We start from the raw sequence: 25,721 nt of genomic DNA, 5'->3' as shown, positions 1-25,721 counted from the left end.
CTTACCAAGGCCACCTGCTGCTCCTTGTTCAGGTCCTTCATTATTACTTCCACAATGCATCAAAGAGTCCAGTGTTCGTGGAGACATGGGGAACAGGTCACTTGTGTTACCAGAGTTTGTTCTGTTTAAATTAGTTAGAAAGAGCAGCAAAGAAAGATTTTCATGTCAGAAGCAAATTTCAAGTTGTGATAACTGTATAATTAATTTATTGAAAATAGCTTACTAATTACTGTTTTGTTAATGTCTTAAATAACACTTCTCTCTTCTCCCAATTCTCTTCTCATGCCTAAAACATGAGGCAGGCAAAGCATGTGCTTCATCTGATTCCACATTTTGGTTTTTCCTGGAAGAGATCACTGGCCTGAAGCCAGAGGCTTTGGATTGAGGGACGCCACTCCACAACATGCATGGCTGACGAGGAATTTCTCCCTCTCTTACCACCTGCCATTGGTGTATTTTCAGGTTGATAATTAATGTATGGGGGCTAAATCAGGCTAACAGAAATCACAATCATGGTTTGAGAACATTAACATAATACTGACTTAAGAGATCTTAAACACAGCTCTAATTGAATAACAAGCATTCCTCATTTAAAACATGCACTTTGAATTTATAAAATGGATGCAGTTTGCTTTTAGAATACATTTTGTGAAACTTTAGCCAACAGCAAGATAATAGCAGGGCTTGACGGGGTGAGATTGGATATAGGGCCTGTATTCTGTGGGACAACGCTTCTACTGAACATGGCCACTTTATCAGCAGTCGTAGGGAACAAAATGGCTTCCAATGCCAGTTTGATGAATGGAACTATGCAGCTCAAAAATTGATAACGCAGGTGCAAGGCAGACACAAGGATGTTTTCAGGGTCAGGTTAGTGTCATGTGGGTTTGCATCTATGGAAATCATTCTCCCATTTCCCTGTGCAATGTCCTGTGTTGCTGGGCAACCGAGGAAGGTAACACCTGAAATTAAGGACAAATAAGATCTCCTGAGCCCAGGATGTAAATTGTTCTTGGCTTGAGTTGGTGAGAGATGTTTACTGACCGATTTGTACTAATGTTTATTGGATAATGTCTACTGGAAAAGTGGGAAATATGATTTTGAAAGTGTATAATTGCCCTCACAGAGGCATTGTTTTTCAGAGTGATATTGGGCTGCCTGCATTTGCTACCTGGAGTGCTGGGCTACTTTATATTGTTCTCCCAATCAATCATTTGGTTAATAAAGTCACAACTTAAAATCAGTACACTGAATTTCATGAGTCTCTGTATTTGGCTTAAGTTTAGCACTACACAGCCTCAAAAGAAAGCCCCCATCAACATAATTAACCTGTTCTGCTGTACTACAAATGCACATTGGTGTCCACCGAGTCCTGGAGTGGAGATTGAAACAAAAGCTTGTGACTCAACAGCAGAAGATGCTACCCACTGTGCCACAAGACCTCCAAACAGCATTTCAACTTATATAAAATGTTATTGTTACCAAGTTGCTTACTGAAGATGGTTAAATTACAAAACTTGCCACCAAGGAACATGCAAACTAGTAACAAAAAATAATATGCATGTTTTTACTCACGGTGTCACACAAATGAATTTACGTTTCAGGTATGCAAATGTTTCTGCAATATTAAAAAAAATGAAAATTAGCTCAGGGTATTTTTTAAAAAAAGTAAAATTAAACAAGTATTTTGTGGTTAACGAATATAGATTTGAAGAACATATGTCTCCATTTTCTATTCTTATAATCTAAACATATTTCTGGCTGAAAAGTTGAATATGCAAGTTTAACAATGAACAATTGTTCCAAGCACAACTCAGGGATAGGTGGGGGTATTGTCATGAACAGTTCACTGCAAGGACACAGTGACTGCAAATTTCATAAACAGTAGATGATGGAAGCACAAGACATACATGTTGCAGGCACAGAAGAAGGTGTGAATCAAATAAAGTTACATTTGTTGGTGGAATAGGCAATGTAGAGGTAAAGGAATCAGGTCCTTCAAAAAGACGTTCCACAGTGAGGATGAAGGAGATAATCTCAAGAATAATTAATTTCAGGAGATAAATGGGTAAAATGGTGGAGGAAAGGAAGGTTCAGATGCATTGGGTCCAATTTTGGTACCGGGATGAACTTTATTGGCAAGGTAGCCAACATATGCACAATAATGTTAACAAGATTTGAGGGGGATGGTTAAAAATGAGATGAGTAACGAAGTTCCAGGTGTGTAGATAATACTGAGGTAATAAGTTTGAAAGAAATTTCACAGAAAGCGATATGGGTAAATGAGATTGAGGTACAAAGCAGTTAATTAAATAATGGAACAGGCTTGAGGGGCTGAATGGCCCCTACTCTTGTTCCTATGTTTCTAAATAGAATGAGAATAGCTTAATGTACTCCATTACAATTGAGTTATAAAAATAATGGAAAAGACCCAATGTCAATTCACTGGCAAGTTACAAAGAACGAGAGGTTACTATTATGGATACAACTTTAGAAGTTATCGTTTCACTGGCATGGAGAAGGTTGCAGAGTTCTTCAAAATAATGACGTGGTGTGCAAAAGTAAATAAGGATAAACTGTTTCTACTAGTGAGCAAGACTGTAATGAGAGGGAACATATTTTAGATAATTTCAAAAATCTAATGGGGTAGTTAGAAAGATATAATTAATAATTAGAGATTGTGGAAATGGCCAGTTGCTCATAAAAGAGAAAAATTATAGAGTAGTGAACTAGAAAATTATAGAACTAGAAACATTAATGAGAAAACCAAGTGACTTATTCAAAGAAAATGGGTGGAGTAGACTTTGATGGGTTGCATGATCCATTTCTATGTTGTAACATTCAGCAATTCAAAAATATCACTGAATTTGCTATCTTGGAAATTCTTTGGCTTCTCAGGGGATGTCAGTTATAAGAAACCGTTGATGGCAACCTGCAATACAGCCAGAAGTTATAAAGGAAAATGGCATTGGCTCTGCCTTGCAGGCAATCCATGGGTCCATCACTGTAGAAGAATATCAATTGAATGTAGCATGGATTAACTGATAGAGAACATTTTAGAATTGATTGAGTCTAGATCAGTTCCAAATCAGTTCTGAAGAAGAGGCTATGTTGAAAACAGCTGAAACTACTCTTTTGTCTTCATCAATATGTGCACACTACATGAAGATAGACGCTTGTCTCATTGTCTGCTGATAAGTACCATGAAAACAGCTCAAGGTGAATTTTTGTTAGTGGTGTTTGCCATTGCCGCTCACTCTCACGGGATGTGGCAAACAGTCAGGTCCATCTACCTCAGCAGAAGATAAATGGGTAATAATAGCGGCGGAGAGAAAGGTTTTGATGTATTGGGTCCAGTTCTGGGAATGGGAATTAAACTCATACTGTTGGCATTATTCTGAACCACATGCTAGTCATCTAGCTAACTGGCTCTAATCTCTAACACATCAGTTACTTTGAAAAGTCTCTGGCTTCCCTTATTTACACTTGGCTAAATGAACCTCAACTTCAAAGTACGAACTGGTTTTCAAGGTGCATAATGAACAGCTTCTTATTATCAACATTTTGAATTTACAATTCAACAAGAATCCAGAAGACCAAGTATGAGAGTTTCGGCAGTATTCAAAGTTTCACCTGGATCATTGGGATCAATAGCTTCTTGAGGTTCACTACAGCAATATTTTCCAAATGCCTCTTCCTTTGGAATGTCAGGATATAAATAGACGAGTGGTGAAACGAGGATATTGGTGGCATCCATGATCTTGTAGCTTATGATAATGTCAGCAAAAGACATGTTAGTCAGTTGCTGTTTGGTGTATGGTTCCACAGACTGAATCTGGGTCTTTCCTGTTAGAAAGTTAAAAAAAGCTAAATTAATTGAAACTTAAGAAAAAGGGTGGGTTACAGTGATGGAATATATTTAAGCATTTCATTAACTCAATCTAATTTACACCAAGCATGAAAAAAATCTCAAGGTCAAACTTCCAACAAAAGCTCGTTTTCGTTCTGGCATGACTTTGGTCTCCTGGAGATGAACAATGTCAGTTCTCAAGAATGGAACATGTCAGCTTTGGACATCCAGTGCGAGTGTGAAACACACGAAGATCAAGATTTCTCCACTTACTGAAACTGCCTCACATTAAGATATGTAATTGTAAACTGTTACATACCATTGATATCCTTTTCCACCCACGTAAACGTGATTCCTCCTTCTTTGTTGCTCTCACTGAAACGAAGGAGGAATGTGCCGGGGGGTTTCACGTTCAGTAAAGCTCTCTCTCTTTCTTTGCTTATGAAACCCATGATATACCTATTATAAATCAAAATTGTACACGTCGGCAAAATTACAAATTTTATTAAAAATGGATCAAAGTTTGTGCACTGTGCCAAGTTCAGAATACTTCGAAGGCCTTTATCAAAATTTAACCTACAGATTGCAGCGATTTGTAGGATTAAACATGCCAAATACTAAAACATAGGTTTGCGTAATAAAATGCAGTATAATTAATTTAAATAATGAGAGACTGAAGTAACAACAAGCATGTGAAGCATAACAAATAAAAAGGTGCGTTATGGCAAACTCTTACCCATCATTCCACAGAGAAAGAATGAATTTCTTCACCAAGTCTATGATATTGTCCAGCCATACCCAGAATGAAAATGCTTTGCCTGGCATATTCTCCTAAATAAAAGAATATCGAAAGAAATTCAAAAATGATTTCAAAAATAACTGTATACTTGTTTTCATTGCCATGCAAAGAAAATAATTGCAACCCTGAAATTGCTCATGCATTTTGTGCAAATCCTTTTGTAAGTCAGTAGTAAATACAATGGATATAGGCAAGTGAGATGTTATTTAGAAAGTATCAGTTAACAAAAAAAAACACTGATATTATCTGAAGTGTCTGGGCTATGAATTGATATAATGAAGATTCTGGCTAAATATTTGACAGAACAACGAGAAGAATTAAAACTTGAAAAAGATAAAAAGTTGTTTGAAAAGCAGGACTTCTGGCCAAAGAATGAATGGCAGGAAAGTGAGTTTAAAACTTAATAGCAAATCTTTCGAAAGTCACTAACTAATTAAATGAGGAAAAAGGGTGTCCACTCACTTTACAGAATTTTGCCCAAGTGATTTGGCACCCAGAGTAGTTGACACCAGGACCTAAAAACCAAAACAATTATTAAAAGAATTTTGAGAGATCAAATGAAATTAATGAAGCATTTCAAAAATACAAATAGAAAATATCTCAACCACTCTAGTCCTACATGCTTAGCAACATTACCTTGCTTGAGTTATGCCCATTGGATGGTCATACAATAGTTTATAGAAAAACCATAAATGCCACCAAGATGAAATAAAGTACATGGTGGTAGGCAGTCAGCCACTAGTGAGAACAAGGGGAAAATAGACTTTTTTCATGCATTTCAAGTTCATAATTTACTGCATTTGTTCTGAATGGTTCTAACTGTAAATCAATATCTTATTCACTGAGGAAAAATGAATGAAATTTACAAAATTTAGATCGCTTTACATAATGGTTTTACACTTCACTGAAATGTTCCTAAATACTTCTGAATGAATTACTTTTTAAACTGCATGGCAGCACCAACAAGATCCCACATCACAATGAGAAGAACCAAATAATTTGTGCTTTTTTTGGCAATCTTTGCTGAAGAAGGAACATTGGCTTGGGCATGGAGAGAACACTTCCGTTGTTTTATTTGATTTATTATTGTCACGTATATCACAATATCTTCAACTGGTGGATGGAAGCTTGATTTTAAAAAAAAAAATATTTACCTATTCATTAATATAAATTTTTATATGCATCGATTAAGTACAGTGCAACAAGAGGCCATTCTGTCCATCACGTTTACACTGACTTTCCAACAGAGTATCTTACCCAGATCCACTCCCCCATCCTATCCCTGTAGGAAACTTGGAAGAAACCCACATAGACAAAGGGAGAATGTGCAATCTCCACACTAACAATCACCCAAGGCCGGTATCAAACCTGGGTCCCTGATGTTGTGAAGCAGCAGTGCTAACCACTTTACCACCATATCATATCAGAGAATAGAGCTCCAATAAGGCAGCATTCTCAGTGTTGGAATGGGGATTGCAAGTAGATTCAACATTCTTAGCATTGATGTTAGACCATAGTGTACAAAATATTTACTCTGTATCAGTTTCAAATGCTGGAACACAATTAGCATTAATAAATGACTTTCAATCAGTATTTAATTTCCTAATTTGAATAGACAATATCCTCAGTACCATTTCCAACAGTAGAATATCAGAGAACCAAGTCTGATAAATTTGAGCGCTTGGGTCTGCTACCTATTGGTTCAAGAACACTTTCATATTTCTATTACTCACCTAGCAGCTTCTCCGCCAGTGTGCCTAGCTGCTCCATATTCAGGCCTCTTTTGGTGGTAGAAGAAAACTGCCAACTCAGGATCTCTGCTACTTGGTCCCATGTGGCAACTGGTGGTTTTGTGAAAAAGTTCACGTTCTGTTTGAAAACAGGATGTAGTAAGTACCCTAATTCAATTTGTGACAGTTGATAATGGCAATACCTTAAATGTTTTATACTAGCTCTGTTGATAAAAGTACTAAAGCTATTATATCTTGTAATTTTATCACCTTCAAACCTTGTTATATTGATAGTGACTTTATTACCATCAAATACACAAAACTTTGATTAATCATCAATACGTCCATAGAATTTAAGCGATCTTCATGATCATTTACTGTATCTCCATCCTCAACCCCCACCAAAAAAAGTGCAAAAAATCTACAATTAGTTTAAACATTTTTAAAAAGCATCTTCTGGGATGAAAAATAAATTGAAAATCAAAGCAAATACTTCCATTATTTCGGAACTGCACTTCAGAAAGTACAGTTTTAGAACTATGCCAATAAACGAACATGAACAAAGCAAAGAATTCAGTGATGACAAGTTTTGAAAGATGACTGATTTCAGGGTGGTACTGTAGCACAGTGGTTAGCATTGCTGCCTCACAGCTCCAGGAACCTGCGTTTGATTCCCGGCGTGGGTCACTGTCTGTGCGGAGTTTGCACATTCCTCCCGTCTCGGAGTGCGCCGGTTTCCTCCCACATCATGAAAGACTGTCTGGTTAGGTGCATTGACCTCAATAGGTGCCGGACTGTGGCGACTAGGAGCATTTCACAGTAACTTCATTGCAGTGTTAATGTAAGGCTTACTTGTGACTAATAAATAAATAAACAAACTTTATTTTTCATTTTGACTTTGCAATACTCGGTAACATGAATGAAAGCTTTAAAACATTGACTGCGTCATATTTCTGAACAGCAGATTAAGCTTTCTGAAAGAAATGTCATCTGGGACTGATTAGGTTCCAAAGCTGATTGTGTATCAACACAGATTCTATATTAAGCTGATGTCTTTTTAGAAACACGGAGGCAGATCTTGACTGTACCACAAGCGTAAAGTGGGTGATCAAAAATCGGCAGCCTGTTTTACAGCTCTCCCAATCTTTATGGCCATTAGCACTTAATCTAGGTTATAGCTGATGTACCTAGATTGGACTTGAAACCAAAACCCTTTGACTCAGAAGTGAGTGTGCTATTGCTGCATCAAAGTTGACCTCAATGACTGAACACATTCAAACAGTTCTGACAAATCATGTTAACTATTGGAAATAGTTACTTCCCTAAATAGAACATACAATTTTTTAAACCACTCAATATCTTACATGTACACATTGCACTCAATACACCCTTTCAAACTAAACAGATCATCTTAAATTTAAGCAACAGTTGAGTTTCATACCTTTGGGTTATTGGTTAGCATATTATACCAAAGGATTGAGGCCCAAGCATTTGGCATCTGACAGATGTTGGAGATTACCACAACTGGCAGTGAAGAGGTCTGTCAAAGAGTTTATATAGATTGTTAATACTGCATGTAAATACTTGTCACAAGCTCTCTAGATCTTAAAGAAAAACACAGTACTTAATTTTTGTTTCTTCAAAGGGGCATATAAGATCATTATCTTCTGAGAAGAAAAGCATATGTACAAATCTTGAGTTTCCTTCTACATTGCCTAGAGTGATAGAAAAAATGGTGGTACGTGTACCACATTCCATCTTAAAAGGGTTTGGATCAAGTATAGTAGCTTGAGTGTTAGGTTAAGCCCATCAATATATAAATGTGTGGCAGAGTGCCTGTTGTAATGCACTAAACTACAGTGGTAGATTGCTGAAGGTACAACCACAAAAGTTGGAAATATGTGAAGTATGCCTAAACAGAACACAACTTAGCAAGCAAAAAGGAATTATTTTAAAAATGTGAGCAAGTACATTAATAGGAATGTAAGCAATAGGGAAGTTGAAATAATTTAACAACTAATTAACAACTAGCAGATAGCACAATGTTAACACACCTCCAAATCAATTTTAAGTCCTTGATGATAAACTTCTGTCTCAAAGGTTATTAGATGCAGCTCTTCAGTGACAATGAGGGAAGCCTGAAACAAGAAGATGGGAGCTAATAAGTAAAAGTGATCCAGATAAAACAACTCTCTCTTATTCCTTACGCCTAACACTTGGAAGTTATCAAAAAGGAAAAACCCTCCAGTCAATCACAAGCTTCCCCTCTAAATTGTATATGTTGCGACACGTTTCATAGCAATTACTGGTTACAATGGGGACATTAATAATGACTCTTCTGGGAGAAACTTGGGAAGTATTTATCCACTGTCAGGGATGCCTCAGGCAAAAATTATGCCGCAAACAAATTATTTCCATTTCAAAGTATGCAAACCTGCCCAAAGAGTAGCATCCATTCAATGAAACTTATCACTAGATTATGAACTAGGTTCATAATCAGAGAGCTATAATAGGAAACAGAAATACTAACATTGTGATGCAAAAGTTAACTGCATTGGTGCAGAAATATTCAATGGATTAGTGTAAAAAAATTTTGTTGGAAGAATTTGTACATTCTAATTCTAAACTTACATCACTGCTAGCTCTGCCTCCATTTCCACATCTCTGCTCTCTGAGTGTCTGGAAGAAGAAATATATTAATCAGTAAACGTAGGCAATGATTAGATAACATATGATGTTATAGTGAAATGTCTGATTGGAAAAACAAAAGCTAAAAAACTCTTTCAGATTTTGAGAGTTCTGTTAAATGGGAAAACTTAACTGCGCCAAATGATAACAGTCTGTAATAAAAAAGTAACTTAATGAAACTCAATAAGTGCGATCATCCCAGCTGCCTCCACTGCAGTGAGGTTAGAGAATTTGGCCAAGTCTCCATTCGCTGCAGCAGGATGGGAAAATCATGCTGGTGTGAACAGCCATAACATTCTGGCCAATGTTTATCATTAAATAGGAATACACGCCATTGAACAATGCTATGACGTAGTATACAAGTAATGAATTCACTTTATGAAGTGAGTCATTATCTCTTTTAATTTGACGCTCCTTTAATTTCACCACAGTTTAATCTGTATGGATGTCCTTTAAATTGTTATAGAAAATAATGCACAGAATCAAATATTATGCAAAGAAAATGGAATATACCAAACCTTACCTGGATTCTGCAATAGTACATCACTATTTGCACCAAAAGGTATACATGAGAGAAAGATGAAATTCTCACATACTTAGAGGCAAATAAATTTAATCCAGGCAATGGGGATTTCAGCCACTGGCTGGAGCTGCGAGATTCTCAGATTGCTTCCATTGGGAAAGCCTGCCATACTAAATGTCAGTCAGACACATCAGGATCCCATTTTAGGATTTGGAACACCATTAATTGTCCATTTGAGAGCCCAAATTAGCATCTGGGCAGAAAGAATGCCCGGGAACCTTATCCTCCATCCCACTCTACTGGACTTGCATGACATAGGAAGCTGGCAGGGTCTCCATCCCCCTCCCACCCAAATAAACGACCCCTCAGTTTCCAAACTCATTTCTAGTGACATTAAATTCTGCTCTCAGATACTTTACCAGTAATAGTAATTACATTTTAAACATACAGTCTAAACATACCTGTTGTCACAGAGAATATTGCATTATTTACATGTAAACATCTACATGAGCATTACGTAAACAGTTTATAGCCATCACTTAAGGGCAGTTTTCCCACAATACTTACCAAATGCTTAAATTCTGCTGACAGACTTCCATTGTTTGATTCTTCCATATTCATAACTTTTGTATTGGTTCCCAAAATGTTGAATTTCCGTGACCTAAGGTGAAGGTATGATAAATCTGTAAGTGACATTCCAGCTGGAATGTTCCAGTATAATAAATCTTTTACCCTAAACTAATTTTAATCAGAAATTTAGTAAGTTACTTTGTGACCTCAGCCTATCCCAGAAGTATAGTTTATGGACCCTGAAGCATGTCAAAACCAGTTATGGTTGCAATGCCATCAAGAGTTTTTTTTTATAAGAAATGATATAATAGAACTATATATGCCACTTATTGTGTATGCACATTAATTTTGCAGCACGCAACTTATGAAAATGTTACTAAAGCTTTTAAACACAAAACAAAATAATGAGAATACAAGTGCTCTGTGTAAACATGTAAACCTCTCAATGAATTTAAAATACTGCAGTTAGATTAAACATAGCCATGTGTCTGTTATGGACCAACAACATGACAAATACAAGACAAAAACTTGATTTGCATTCTTATGCCTGGGGATAAGTGGTAAACAATTTGATGGAATAAAGGCCTATGTATTGTATCAGAAAGCTCTTTCACTATTTTAAACTGGGTTAGCAAACTCCAAAATTACTGTCTTTTTTCCTAGGCTGTGTTGGAAATTAATTTAGTTAGTGATGCCTCAAAACAAAAACTGTTTCTACAACAAGTGCATTTAACTGGAATGGACTGAAACCCTATCCAGCCAAACTATGGGTCATTTGAGAGCGAACGTACGTTTACTGACTCCAATCTGAGATGCATTGAGAATATCTTCTGACTTTTGTAGAAGGGTCATTTAGAGTGAAATTCATAGAACTCAGAATCTCAACAGTGCCATTCGGCCTATTGAGTCGAGACTGACCACAATCCCACCCAGGCCCTTTTCCCGTAACTCCACATATTTACCCTGCTAACCCTTCTGATACTAAGGTCAATTTAGCATGGCCAATCAACCTAACCTCCTCATTTTTGGAGTGTGGGAGGAACCTGGAGCAGCTGTAGGAAACCCAAAGAGACGTGGGGAGAACGTGCAAACTCCACACAGACTGTCACCCAAGGTGGAAATCAAACCCAGGTCCCTGGCACTTGAGAGATGCAGTGCTAACTACTGTGCCACCGTGAGCCCTAAATGTTAAATTTGTTTTTCTCCACAGATGCTGCCAGACCTGCAGAGTTTATCCAGCATTTTCTCTTTTTACTTCAGATTTCCAGTATTTTGCTTTTATCTTCTGAAGTGGTTTAGCAAGATGTGTAATCCAGGGCAATTACACCAGGCAACAAATACAATTCTGCCCTTCATCACTCATATCCATAGAAAACATTTAAAAACAACGTACGATCAAAGTGGTTTTCTATCCAGGATATCTTTTTGCCCCTATGAAATGACTCGATTGACTGTTATTTGTTCGGAAACCTCTTAGGCAGATAATTACTATTATTTGGCTGGACAGCTGGCAAGAAAGAAAGGGCAAGGACATGTGCCTTGCTCATGAAGTCAATAAAAAAGTCTTGCAATATATCAAACTGATCTGAATCTTTGCACCACTCATTTTCAACTGATTTTTTTGATCTTGAGTGTAAATAAATAAATTCAACTTGCAAGTTTAGCCTGAACAAGGATGTCTAGCACTATCAACCTATTGGAGGGGGCATAACTGCTTGGTGGGCAATCTAAACAATTTTGTGTGCTAATTAGCTCAGCAAAAGGACGACTGCTAGTCTCATGGCACACTGCTCTTGTGCACACCATAAATAAGATTGCAAATTGGGGATTGTGGAAAACAAACACAGCGAACACAAACAAAATGCCCCAAAATAACATTCAACTTCCATGGAAGAGAGGATAAAGGGGAAAAGAAAAGACTCACCCCCTCAGTGCAGAACCATCTCCAGAATCCCTGGAATAAAATTGAGAGAAAATACTAAGTGTACATTCTGCATTGGTCTGTGGTAGTGTGATCTCAAAGAAGTAAAACAAAATAATTTGGATTAACATTTTTGAAACTGATTTTTTTGTAGTTTTGCTAGATATTCTAAACTAACTTACTTTCCCCAGCCAAAGAACATCCAAATAACTGGGAAATGGTCACTCCAATATACTATACCTGAAGTTGACTGGAGACAGTTACTGTCATGATTCTCCTGGTAACACATTTGAAAAAGTAGAAGAAATTCACCCATTCCAAAATTCTCTCATCCACATTTTAGAACTGGTATCAGCAAACTCAATGCATTGGTTGTTGGCTCTGTGCATTATCATGCAATAAAGGATACGTGCTTGACATGCTCTGCACCCTTCTTGTTTGCCTAAAGTGCTGTTGCACAACATTCTTGAGTGCACAAAATGCTCATTAAAGAAATAATATATTTTAATAAGGCTCATGCTCCAAAGTGCAGCACGAATGCCTGAACAGCATGCCAGATAGTCAGCACTTGTTCTTGAGGAGTAACATAATGTGGCTGAACTGTATTTCAACATTCTCCAAATCCTGATAAATCAGTGGCTCAACATCCACAGCTTTGTGGAGAACAACATTCCAGATTTCTATCATGTGTGAGAAAGTGCCACCGGCTGTCACTCCCAATCAATAAAGTTTTAAGTTTCTCCTCTTGTTCTGAAAGAATCAAGAGGTAACTGCTTTACTCTGCAATTGCCCTATCAAATCCCTTTAACATTTTAGACATCTCAATTAGATCACCCCTCAACAATTGAAATAAAAGGTACAAATGCCAGGTTTAGGTAAACAATCCTCAGAAATTAACCCTTCAAGCCTTTTCACCTGTATTCTTCCCAGATTGATACATCCTTCCTGAGATGCTAATGCTAAAATAGAGTTCCAAAACAGATGAGCTTTGACCAAAGCTCTACACAAATGCTACTTAGGGTGAAATCTTACCAAAATATTGCAGTGTTATTCTCTCCAGAGAAACATGCCAGTTTTCTCTCAAACTTACAGCACCTTACAAGACAGTGATTGGGCTTAAACACACCAGCAAAGCCCAGCTGCATTGACATAGGTCGATCATACCAGGAAGAAATCACCTGCTCAGTCCACCAGGGAGATCTCAAAGGCTCCCCTCCCTACCCCCAATAAGAGGCGGCACTTTTCTTCCCCCCACCCCCCCCGCTAATCAGCTCCTACCTCCCCCTTCCCCTGCCCAGTTGTCAGTCCTTTCCCCCAATTATCAGCCCACTACCAAATCTAAATAAGAACATAAGAACATAAGAAATAGGAGCAGGAGTAGGCCATCCAGCCCTTCGAGCCTGCCCCGCCATTCAATAAGATCATGGCTGATCTGTCGCTGCTCAGTTCCACTTTCCCGCCCTCTCCCCATAACCCTTAATCCCCTCTCCTATCAAAAACCCATCAACCCGCGTCTTAAAAATATTTAGCGAGGCAGCCTCCACCACTTCAACGGGCAGAGAATTCCAGAGATTCACCACCCTTTGAGTGAAGAAGTTCCTCCTCAACTCCGTTCTAAACCGCCCCCCCTTTTATCTTGAGGCTGTGCCCCCTAGTCCTATTGTCTTTTTTGAGCGGGAAGAGTCTTTCCACCTCTATCCTATCCATCCCATTCATCATCTTATACGTCTCAATGAGATCTCCTCTCATTCTTCTAAACTCTAACGAGTACAAGCCCAGTTTATTCAGCCTCTCCTCATAGCTCAACCCCCTCAACTCCGGTATCAGCTTAGTAAACCTCCTCTGCGCTCCCTCCAAGGCTGAATGAATCCCTCTTTCCCTCCAGTAGGTTCCTAATGGGCCCAACCCCCTGCCACTAGTTGGTACTGCCAGGTTGGCACTGGCATGGTGCACCTGACAGTGCCAACCTGCACCAAGGGCAAGTGCTGAGCGCAGTGCCAGATCATTGCCTGGCCATGTCCCCCTTCCCTGGGTGTTATACCCTTCTGCCCCCAGGGAGACCCCATAACAGGTTCATGTCCAAGTGAACCTGTTGTAAATGGCACTGGCATGCCCACTGAATATCTAGTTGGGGGAGAGGCGGGGTGTCTAACATACTAAAATGACTTTCTGTGCTCCCGCAGCATGTTTCATGCCACTCTGCGGTGAGGGGCCTGGGCTCAAAACTGTCCCCATAGTTTACTGCCTTTTGCATACCAAGCTACTTGAAACTAAGATCAACGTTCTTTAGGGCCTTTTTTAGCACCAATATTTTTTTTAAAAATCCCCTGGAGACAACTGGGCTACCCATTCTACTTTTCCTCGAACAGTATCCCTTCCAATTTATAAGTGCCAATGGCTGCCTTATGTAATGTTTATGCAGGAAACCCAAATTACAACCTCAGCACATCTTACGTTAACAAGCTAACCTCACATTATTAGGCAAGATTAATTCTTTCATGTGAATGCGTTGTTTAGATTGCCCTCTTAGTCCAAAAAAGCTACATGTGTTATGTATGAAACAGGGAAAACAGAAATTCACCATTATACCCATCAATGTATCAGACTTAGGGACTCTTAAAGGCAAGTGTGCATTATTGTACAGTATCAACACACCATATTAACTCATATAAAGCTCTGTAAAATATATACACAACTACTGGCAAAGTCATCACACATAGCACTGACAGAGTATTCTTAAGTTAGTGGAAGTTAACTGTAGAAGGTGCAACAACAACACATCACCAGCAAATGAAATACCTCCACAGTTAAACTGCAAATATGCTCAGCAATAAGCAAGTTCATTTGCACTCACTTGTCAATGGCAACCTTGATTTTAAGCTGGTAATTCAACTCAGGAAATTTAACCAGCAACCTGTGAACAGAGAGCACAGTGGACTTGATAAATGTGATAGTTATGACAAAATGAAACAAAAAATATTAATTTTGAACTTCCTAAATAAATGTATGTAAACAAGCATCAGGAACTGTGGACCGTATCCACAAAAGCTTTCAGCCAACTAACAAAATGCATATAGCTAACATCAAGAGACCAATACTTATTACTGTAACAGTTTCATCATAGGAGGGAAATTATCTCACTGAGACTGAATGGAGTAAAGTTTCCCCAAGCTTTACTTGCAAGGTGAGCATGAAATAGTCATTCTGCCACTTTCACTTCAATGCAAAGTAATTTTAGCTGCAGAGTAAGGTACATTTTGATGTCAGGATCTGTTGAGACCTGGAGCACATCAAAAACAAGCAACGTGAAACCTATTCTTAAGGGAGGATTTCACTTGCTTGAAGTTCACAAACCAGTTGTCAGCAAATACATATTTCGCTTTCAACAATGCAGCAAGGAAGCATCAATTCAGATTATGTTCTAAAGTCTTGTCATGATGGTTAAACTCTCAGCTTTTGGAAAATGAGATTTAGTCAAGCAAACACTTTAATAGCATGAAAGCTACAAATTTCTTTAATGAATATCTATGATGATAGTGAAGACAAATATATAAAGACACTGAAGTATTATAACTCCCAATGATTATTTTAAATACTAATAGGAAAGAGGTTTTTTTGGGGCGGCATGATGGTATACTGGTTAGCACTGCTACCTCACATGCCAGGCACCCGGGTTCAATTCTGGCCTCGGGTCGCCACCTGTGTGGAGTTTGCATGTTCTCCCAGTGTCTGTGTGGGTTTCCTCCAGGTGCTTCAGTTTCTTCCCAAAATTCGAAGATGTGAGGGTTAGGTTGATTGGCCATGCTAACTTGCTCTTTAGTGCCAAGGGCACTAGCTAGGCTAAGTAGATAGGGTTATGGGGATAGAGCCTGGGCAGGATCATGGTCCTTGCAGACTTGATGGGCTGAACGGCTTCCTTCTGCACTGTGGGGGTTCTATGAAATACTAATCAATTATAATCAAAGCATCAGAACTGATATCTAACAATCACTTGATGCTTTTGCTATCAAAAGCTCTCAATAGATATTTTTCTACTTACCTTACTTTTGTTGTGAACTGCACACCTGTTTTGATCACTAATGGGCGATCTGGATGCATTGGCATGCACGGTTGTCTCTCCACGACAAAAGCACTGAGAACAGAAACAGGTTAAATAAATCTGCTACTTTTCAAGGCTGGACAATTGGCCTTCAAATAACTATATTTGGATGGTAGTCTGGTGGGACTGTGCTAGTGTATTACATAATGGGCCTTGTTAGAATTCCTGCTTGGATGGTGTAATAGTTAATCATTACACCCATTTTCTAGTTGATGACTTTTTTAAAGAATGTTAGCAGTAGTAAATAGCAATAACGGAAGAACTGTAACTAGCTGAGTTGGGATCAACATCTTGCACTTTCCTCTCAATGAAGTGGATTCACAGTCATCACAAGACAAATAGGGTTAAGGCTTTCTTTCTGACAGTTGTAAGTCAAATGAGTTATGGCTTCCTCAACTCAGCTTTTAATAATTATTGAGCAAGGCACCAATAAGGTGGCAGCTATAACATGGGGATTTGCAATCAACTAAGATTTATCATCTTGTTGTTTCCATGCAATGTAGACTGACTATGATAAATAATTTGGGACTATGATAAATATAGGAAAATGTCCATGCTCATCTAATTGTTTTCTCAGCTTGAGCTTGGCATCATAAAATGACGCAGAAGATTAGGCAAATAGAAATTAATCCAGTTTGCTAAACCACAGTAGTTATAAGTACAAAGCACATATTTAAATGCTAGAAAGGAAAATTGCGTAATTACATTTTTTATATCTCAGATCTTATTTTTCATAACTCTATTATTTTATAAATACAAACCCATGATGCCTTCCCATAAGGTTTAGAGGAGCATTTTAATGTGAAGCAAAGGGCTGCATAAGATCAAAAGGAAAGATTAACATCCACAAGATTGAAGTACCTTTTAATTAAGCTCCTAAATAATTCAACAATCCTCTCCTCCAGCACTGGTCTGTGATGAACAATAGGATCACCTTTGTAAGAAACCTTTTGCTGCAACTCTTCCAGTTTCTTAATCTGCTGTCGAGTTTGGAGTTGAGACTCTGCCAAAGATGTAATCCTGATCGTGGGCAAAATAAAACATACATTTGTGCCATGTGGATATTTGATTTGTAATGATAGCCCCCAACAAAATATCTCAAATATTGATGTATCACATAATTGGGAATATTAAAATGGTTCCCAGTTATCAACATATTTCCTACCAGTTTTCAAGACGGTCAAGGCAGATATTGGGAGGACCACCAATGCATGCTATTTGTTGCCGCCTTTTCCAGTCAGCCAATTCTTCATCGGTCAAAGTCTTCTGCACAAACTCCATAGTAGACAATAGGGCAGCTAGGTCAGTGACTATTTGCTGTTAAAAAGGAAAATTTTATGGCAAGAATAAGACTAACTTTGAAAGATCTGAGCTGAGAAACAGTGTTACAATAAGCAAAATAAAGATTCTTGAAGATCATGTATAATTGTTTCCAAGAACTTTACCCTCCTCATCTGATCCAAAGCTGTCAACATCTGTTCCAGTTGTGCCATCTTCTGCCTTGTTGCTGCTTGTGAATTCCCATTCAAATCTTGCACATCTGTTAACATTCAGAGCAGAATGCTATATATAAGAGATGTGAGAGTGCACTACAAATTCAATTACCTCATTTCCAGGCATACCCTACTATTCATTTACTTTACACTCTTACTGCTGCTTCCTTTTAAACTAGTCATCAAAGCTACTCACCTCCTTGGCTTTTCAATGTCTTGTAGTTAAAATCAAAATCATCCTGTAGGTTTTCCAGTACTTTTATCTTGTGTTCAAGATCCTGAAAAACAAACATGCATATATCTTTTATATGTCAAGGCATGGTTTGTTACAAATCTCATTTAAAATAAAAATAATGGTCCCTGAACAGCAGAGATTACATTTATGTTAATGCAACATCAAATTGAAGGGTATTGCTCAAAGAGAAAGCCAGAATGTGTTTCACACATATTGAATATTAAAGAGGAAGGCAAATACTAAGGTAATATCAGATGTTTAAACAAAAAAATCAATTTAAAGGTCTTAGAACCTCATCTCTGATGGTAAACAGTGGAATATGAGTAATGTGGCAGAATAGATTAGTGGGGCTTAACTCATACTCCTGTTCACATATTCCTAACCTTCACGGAGGATTCGCACAGAGCAAAACTGTTTCGACACATGGTTTATTCCAAATAATCTATGTTCTTGTCTTCCATGACAATTCACTTTGCAAACGAGTACAACACTACGTGTAGAATTATCAGATTTTACTAAAACTCTGCACAGGCAACAATCTTCATTAACACCATGGACCAAGTACCCTTGTCAAAACAGTTAAGGTAGTTTGAAAATTTCTCTGCTGAGCAAGGCCTGACTTGCAACATTGTAAAACATCATTCTTTGGTTGAGGATCCTTTAACTTTGTAGACCCTAAACTTCTAAATAACAGTTGTGATGCTTCACAGTTTATTTGGCATTGCAGAGTTATACTATTTCCCATTTACCACTGCAACAGTTCAAGTCGATGCATGAAATTACACCTGCATTTTTTCTGTAACTCAAATGGACTCACCTGTACCCTCTTCCGTACATCCTGCAAATTATGTTCAAGAATCTGCTGTTTCTCAGTTACCACAGAGCTATGATGTGGCGACTGTCCAGCTTGCTGAAAAGATAACATTTTAAATAGTTAACTTAAGCTATGAAAAGTCAGAATGGCAAATTTACAACATGTCCATTTCAGCACCACACTAATATGAACATATCTGAAATACCTTTAATAAAGTAATGGATAATAGTCAAAAAACTAGGAGGGAAATTAAATTATTTTTGATTAAGGAGTGATGAGTTACGGTCAGGAATATATGACTTAAAAAGGTGCTGGAAGAAGATTCAATATTATCTTTCTGAAGTGTAATGAATTTATCAGATATTTCAACATGTTCCAATATCACTATGGTATACTGTGAAGCAGGCTTTTGTATCTGTGCGAGTGTGTGGATTAATTCATTTGAAATGAAGACAGTTAAACTGCAAGGTTAAAAACATCATAAATGAGTTAGGCATGAAAATAATTATTTTGAAGTGGAGATCAGCGGGGCTAAGATAGGACACGAGTGAGCAGCATGAATAGAGATTAGCATTAGGAAGATAAGGCGGGGAATGACTTGAAGTATAACTATTATTAACAAGTCCAATTGGCAATAATCGTAAATGAATAAATCAAAGTACTAAGTTTATTTTTATCCCCACAGTAGTAGCCATAAAATAACATGACAGATTTGTATATTCTGGGAAAAGGGATTTCCAGAGGGACATAACACAACAGATTTATAGATGAAAGGGAAAGAACATTTGAGGACATACTGAAAGCTTTGTAGGTAGGGGTGTGTGTGGTGTGTCGAGCCCTGTAAGGGATGTTTCCCTGAATTGGTCACATGACCTGCTGATCCAATCGGGAGCTGAGTTGGGAACTCAGATTTTACTGGGCTTAGCAGTCAGAGTTTTGGGCATGGTGAGTTTAAGACCTTTTTCATTGCCCTGTAATGTGTATAGTCGTTCTGTTAATAAACTTTTGTTAATTCACTGACCAGAATTCAAATCTTATCCCGCTACCCTACATTGGTGACAAGGGTAAATCAGAAAATCTCTTGTGGCCAGCTGTAATTCAAGACCAAGCTTTGACTGGACATAGGCCACAACAGCAAAACATGAGTTAAGCATGCCTTTGATTGGGAAATACGAAGCTTTTGATCCCAGTGTGGAGAACAGGGGTTAAATTATTCATTAGAACCAATATGGGGGGGGAGGGGGGGAGGGGGGGAGAGAAATCAAGTTGTATGTTTCACTTCTCTGGAGGCTCCTGATCCTTGTGAGCAGCTGATGGCGTTAATAAAGAAGCACCTTCATCCCAATCTATCTATAAATCATGCAGCGGTGTAATTTAAAATCAACTAATAGGAACCTGGTGAATCTATTGCAAAGTTTGTGGCCAGACAGAGATAGCTGGCTGCATAGTGCGATTTTGGAACCAGGCTCCAAGATATGCTCAAAGACAGACTAGTCTGTGGTGTGAACCATTTGACCACACAGAAAAAGCTGATGGCTGAAAAGCATCTTTCAAAATGCATAGATGTACTTCACAGCCTCAATGGCAGCAAGAGAGAGGTTGTGGCAGTTCTTGACCATCCACAGGTTACTGGAGGTCCTGGTGTCAGACTAATAACTTGACTTTCACCAGTGAGGAGTTTCATGGTTTTTTTAAACCATGGTGTTAAAACAGCACCTTATCATCCGGCTTCCAATTGTTTGATAGAGAAAGTCATTCAGACTTTTAAGGCATCATGAAAAAGCTGCCGCTGTACTCCCTGCAAATTAAAGTATTGGGGTTTCTGATGACTTATCAGACAATTCCTCATGCTACACCGGGGGTGTCCCCTGCTGAATTGTTGATGGGTGGGTATCTTTGGATGCACTTACATCTTGTACTTCCAGTACTGGCAGGATGGGTGGAGATAATTTTGGGAAATTTCCACCCACTGAGTTTCTATGCTACATAATACCACATGTTAAACTGGTGTCAGTTTGAGATACTTTTGGCCTCTAGTTTGAAGTAGAGAAGAGAAAGTTACTCAAACCTATCAATGATTACAGGAAATTCAATAATTCTTAACTGGGGTAGTGATATTCTACTTCCAGTGACAAATCATCCTGTCTTAGACAAACATTTGACTGCAAAGATTGGCACACTAGGGCAGGTGATGGTGACTTGATGAGATTGAATGTGACTATGCACTCTAAAGCCAAATCGCTTACTTTCTCAGAAGCGAGATATAATGACATACAAACATATCTTTAAATAAAAATCAGTGGTTTATAACTAACAATGAATAACACATTTACATGTTTCACATTCTGATTGTGGTAATAAATTTCTGATGCCTTCTGTACAGCTGTGCTTAAATTTTACTTTCATCATTCAAAGCACATTTCAATTCTAGTATATACTTCCTATGTTTTGTTTCTAAAGAAAATACATGTACTTAAAGTTGAATCGAATTACACCCAGAGGAAGTGAGCTTAACAGTTAATTTATTCAGACAGAATACATGCATGGAGTTTAATTTGTTAGTTTGGCTGATAAAACATTCCAATTGTGCTTCATTCACCTGTGACACAGATGTAGCAACTTGAAGAAGACGAGCTTCTTCCCATAAGCATCGAGCTATAATGCGTGCAATCTCCATTGGCCTCTCTAAATATCTGTTCTGTAAAAACAAAATGGTAGGAAGAAATAAAGTGACGACAAATCCCTCAGAAAAGTAATTAACTTTCCATAAAAGTCACAGTCCAAAAGTTGTGTTTTTTATTTAATCTGTAGAAAAGTGATATTATTAAATTCCATCCTCGTGATGGTTTTAGTCTCTCCTCCAGGTCCCACTCTGTGGGTCTTTAGTCCAGATCCAGATTTTTTTTAATGCCATTTATACCTATTTGTGTGTCTAACTCCTAATATCAACTAAGTGGCAGCAACCAGATGGTCTCAATTTTGCAAAATTGCTGTTCATTAGTGTGATCACATTTTTGGACCTGGTAGTCATGATGGATATCTGACTAACTTTGAAAGTAGTGAGTTTCATTTATATAAAAACCTGCCACACCAAGGAATGATAAACAACAGCAGCAGCTGGAAGCCATCTGAGGGCAACCTATAAAGGTGAACATATAAAGCCACTAAAAGATAACGTGCCCTGTGTTGAAACAAGTGCATATTCAGGATAGGTATTTATCCCACTTTATACAAAGTTAATCTCTGAGCACCCATTTCAAATAAAATTATGCAAAGTCAGGACTTATAAAATTCTCCAATGTTCATTCAGAATGTGCTCAAAGATCTCAAATATTTTAACACAGGCGCATGTCTAAAGTTTTGAGTTCTATTTTTTATAACAGACTCCCCAAATTTTAAAATGTGGACCTACTGTACATCAACAAATAAATCTGCAGGAAGGCACTGGTAAAATTAGAATACAACTTTTTTTTCCAAAATCAATTGAAGTACCTGGCCTCCAGGATTATTGATTTTCCATTTTTAATCATTAAGGCTCACATCAATGTTAAAACTATACACCTGCAACCAGCATCTAGGTACTGGTCACACGTGACCAGTTATAATGGGCAGGCCACAATGTCTGCTTGCCCAACACAAGATTCCCAAAACAAGTGCTCCACTCCGAGTTCCACAATGGCAAGCGATCACCAGGTAAGCAGAGAAAATGCTACAAGAATACTCTGAAAGCATCCCCAAATAAATGCAGCGTCCCCATCGACATGTGGGAATTGCTTGCCTCCGAACACACAAACCAAACAAGTAGCATCTGTGAAGGCGCCAATCACCTGGAGCACGCAAAGTCAAAGCATAAACAGCGGAAAGACAGCGCAGAGTCCAGAGCATCCCACCCACCCACCTCATCAAACACCAACTGCAAAACGTATGGCAGAGTCTGCAGCTTCAGGAGTAGACTATTCAGCCACCGCAGAACCCACCTCCCCGCAACGGAAGTAAGTCTTCCTCAACCCTGAGGGACTGCCAAAGAAGAATACCTGCAGGTACTGTTTAATCTTCCGCAGATTGTGTTGATATAGGACATTGGATTCCTGTAGAAATCTGCTGTACTGTTGATCAATCTCACCCAACAGATTATGGAACACTAATGTAGCATGTGATTCCTTGCTGGCAGCATATGCCCTAGAAGGTTAAAGAGTAATTTCTGTGTCAGAATCTGTACTTCAGTCACCACATTTGCAGTTTCATTATAAAAAAAGAACACTCTAGATAATTGCAAACAAAATGTTAAAGAAATCAAAACAAATGTACTGATTAAAAGGGGGAGCACATAAAACAAGTCAGAACACATTTTGTGACTTACTCTACAATTACATGAACAATTAGCCAATTTGGTTATTGCCTTTGTACTTTACATACATTGGTTTACCATAGTCTGAACAGGAATCATAGGGACTCATAACATTAATGTCGTTCCCCTCCCGATAGATGCTGCCAGACTTGCTGATGTTTTCAAGCATTTTCAGTTTTTATTTCAGCCTGAAAATACTCCCAGAATTGGGGTGTCAAGGCTGAACTGCCCTTTGTAGCCCTAGCAGACCTGAAGATCATGCCTGGCATGGTGATTCAGGCAACCCTGTGATCAACACCTTGCCTGTCAAGTGTGAAAATTCTGGAGTGACCCGGTCACTTTAACTTTCATGCCGCCAGTCACCTGGCAGGTTTTTAAGTCATTGCAGCACTCCATTCTGCAGCAGAGATTGTCCTTTCTCCCTGTCTTCCAGCCACGTGTTTCTTTCCATTTCTCGTCTGCTAGGTGACTGGGGGCACGAAAATTAAAGTGATTGGGTCACTTCAGAATTTTCCACAGCTGACAGACAAGATGTTGATCACAGGGTTGCCTGACATCACCATACCAGGGATGAACTTTGATCTGCTAGGGCTACAAGGGGCAGGTCACATTCTGACCGAGAGCCAGAGAAGGCTCTGCTGCCGAATGGAGTGCTGCAGCGATTTAAAATCCTGCCAGGTAATCAGGGGGCATGGCGATTAAAGTGACCTGGCGACTTCAGAATTTTCACAGCTGACATCAAGAATGTAGATATTTATCACAGGGCTGCCTGAAATCACCATGCCGGGGTGAGCTTTAGGTCTGTGAGAGCTACAAGAAGCAATCCAGCCACAACATCCCCATCCCAGCAGAGAGTGGAGAGGTCAATCCCTTGTCCCAGCTGAGCCCATCCAACCTTAAGGGACCAGCAGCCTGACCAGAGTAGAGGGGAAAACGGCCATCGGACCTACCTCCTCGAGATCCAAGCTACCAGTGAATGGCTAGTAAATGGCCTGTCAAATCAGCTATATTAAAATTAGTGGGTTTGCATAATTATCAGCTGGCTGCCTGCTCTAAGCAGGAACCTGATCAGGGCCCATGGGTGTGGTCGGGTGAATCCTGAAAGCCCTCACGCCCACTGATTTTCAGCTGATGCCCATCCAACAGGGCATTGGGATTCCTACCAGCCATCCGAAGGAGTCACCCCCAATATGTAGGTTGAAAGTTCCCGAGCATCTTTCACATAATTGGCCGATCTAGTGCTTGCTCATGTATGAACGTGCACTTAGAACGGAAGACAGGTCGTGGACCAAGATTTGATAATAATGATTTTCTTTCCCTCTGGAGCCCCAAGATACAGATTTGATGGCTATGTCAGTGCCCCAACAAAGACAAGAACGACCTGAGTTAACTGCCTAAGTTTTACGAATCAAAATTAGTGTTTTAAACACTGGGAAGAAACACTTCCCTCATTCACCCTACCACTCCCAAGAAGACATCTTACACACCTCAAATTCTGAATAATTGTCAGACGTACCAGTCCTGCGTTTCAATCCAAGCTGCCAGAAACTGCCTCAGCTCCATGGGAAAGCTGTCACTATAAAGTTGGTGCAGTTGTTCCAGATATCTAGTATCCAACTGCTGTAACTGATTCCACTGTGCCATTGCGTGAGGAAATTAAATAAAGCTGAAAAGCAAAGTTATCAGATCAATTGCCATCCGTCATATACGCCGAACAGATTTTCCCACAAATCAAGCCAATCACAAAAGAAGACGCCTTTCAGTACATACAGATTACATAACGTTTGCAACTCCTTGAAGGGAACATCTATACACAAATATCTCTTGTTAAAGGCAGCATTACCAAAACTATAGATTGAGCACTATATACTGACCATTTTTAAAAATTTCCTGAAACTAAGTGGTGAGGTCATCTCCTTCCAAAACATATTACTCTAAAGCACCAAAATTTCCAAAAGATGTCAGTCAGATTTTAAAATTACAAAGTTGGAGACTAGTCATTACAGAAATATTGCGGAAACCAGGCTATGATGCAACTTTGAAAACAGTATTGTGAAACGTACACTGTATTTCCACATAACTGTTATTTGAGGGAATTATATACTTGGTCAATTTTTTTTCTATCTTTAAATCAAAAAGAGTTTAATTGATCCACAACTGAATTACTGCCAGTATGACAATTAACAAACATGAAAACAAATGTCACTTCTTTTAAATGCATGAATTGCAAATATCAATATTTGAATAATTCTGTAGGTTAAGTGGAAAGTAATGAAATGATCAGAAATATCATTTTATTAACACAACATAAGAATACAGAAATTGCATGATTCCACAGAAAAAGTGGAATCCATTCAGATGCCTTGAGGTCTGTCAACTTTAGTTTTTAATTTTGCATTTTAACCTGGAAGGAAATTGCCTCAGCAATGGAATATTCATTTTCACTTTGGTCCAGCAGAGATGTCACCACCTACTCTACCTTGTTTTGCTATCAGAGGTTTTCATTTCAAGTCTGATACGTTAGTGACAAAATTCCTCAGGCAGAAGATAAATTACATGTGTGCTTTCTTCAAAATATTTAATATTTTACTGAATTAAGAAAGTGTATCCAATCCATCCAGTGAAAATAGAAGAGAATATGCTTGATTCAA

General features: G+C 38.5%; 1 protein-coding gene across 2 annotated transcripts in view; it reads right to left on the bottom strand.

The window, feature by feature from the left end:
* Positions 1 to 25,721, bottom strand: part of stat3 (signal transducer and activator of transcription 3 (acute-phase response factor)) — a 48,211-nt gene that overhangs the window by 2,736 nt on the left and 19,754 nt on the right. For both annotated transcript variants that reach the window (XM_080213626.1, XM_080213627.1), the window contains exons 3-24: positions 24,587 to 24,736; positions 22,757 to 22,901; positions 21,322 to 21,420; positions 18,726 to 18,818; positions 17,870 to 17,951; positions 17,626 to 17,720; positions 17,346 to 17,497; positions 17,042 to 17,200; positions 16,121 to 16,213; positions 14,936 to 14,995; positions 12,085 to 12,114; positions 10,158 to 10,251; positions 9,011 to 9,058; positions 8,434 to 8,517; positions 7,821 to 7,919; positions 6,383 to 6,518; positions 5,112 to 5,164; positions 4,587 to 4,681; positions 4,170 to 4,309; positions 3,634 to 3,846; positions 1,576 to 1,618; positions 6 to 121 (exon numbers count right to left, since the gene is read on the bottom strand). In XM_080213626.1, coding sequence (XP_080069752.1) covers positions 6 to 121; positions 1,576 to 1,618; positions 3,634 to 3,846; positions 4,170 to 4,309; positions 4,587 to 4,681; positions 5,112 to 5,164; positions 6,383 to 6,518; positions 7,821 to 7,919; positions 8,434 to 8,517; positions 9,011 to 9,058; positions 10,158 to 10,251; positions 12,085 to 12,114; positions 14,936 to 14,995; positions 16,121 to 16,213; positions 17,042 to 17,200; positions 17,346 to 17,497; positions 17,626 to 17,720; positions 17,870 to 17,951; positions 18,726 to 18,818; positions 21,322 to 21,420; positions 22,757 to 22,901; positions 24,587 to 24,714 — 2,257 coding nt within the window. In that variant the 5' untranslated portion in view covers positions 24,715 to 24,736. The remainder of the gene's footprint in view (positions 1 to 5; positions 122 to 1,575; positions 1,619 to 3,633; positions 3,847 to 4,169; positions 4,310 to 4,586; positions 4,682 to 5,111; positions 5,165 to 6,382; positions 6,519 to 7,820; positions 7,920 to 8,433; positions 8,518 to 9,010; positions 9,059 to 10,157; positions 10,252 to 12,084; positions 12,115 to 14,935; positions 14,996 to 16,120; positions 16,214 to 17,041; positions 17,201 to 17,345; positions 17,498 to 17,625; positions 17,721 to 17,869; positions 17,952 to 18,725; positions 18,819 to 21,321; positions 21,421 to 22,756; positions 22,902 to 24,586; positions 24,737 to 25,721) is intronic.

Source organism: Carcharhinus amblyrhynchos, chromosome 27, assembly GCF_965287045.1.
Source record: "Carcharhinus amblyrhynchos chromosome 27, sCarAmb.v2.hapA, whole genome shotgun sequence".
Taxonomy (NCBI): domain Eukaryota; kingdom Metazoa; phylum Chordata; class Chondrichthyes; order Carcharhiniformes; family Carcharhinidae; genus Carcharhinus; species Carcharhinus amblyrhynchos.
Note: the sequence above shows the minus strand (reverse complement) of the source record. Positions and strands in the feature narration are given on the sequence as shown.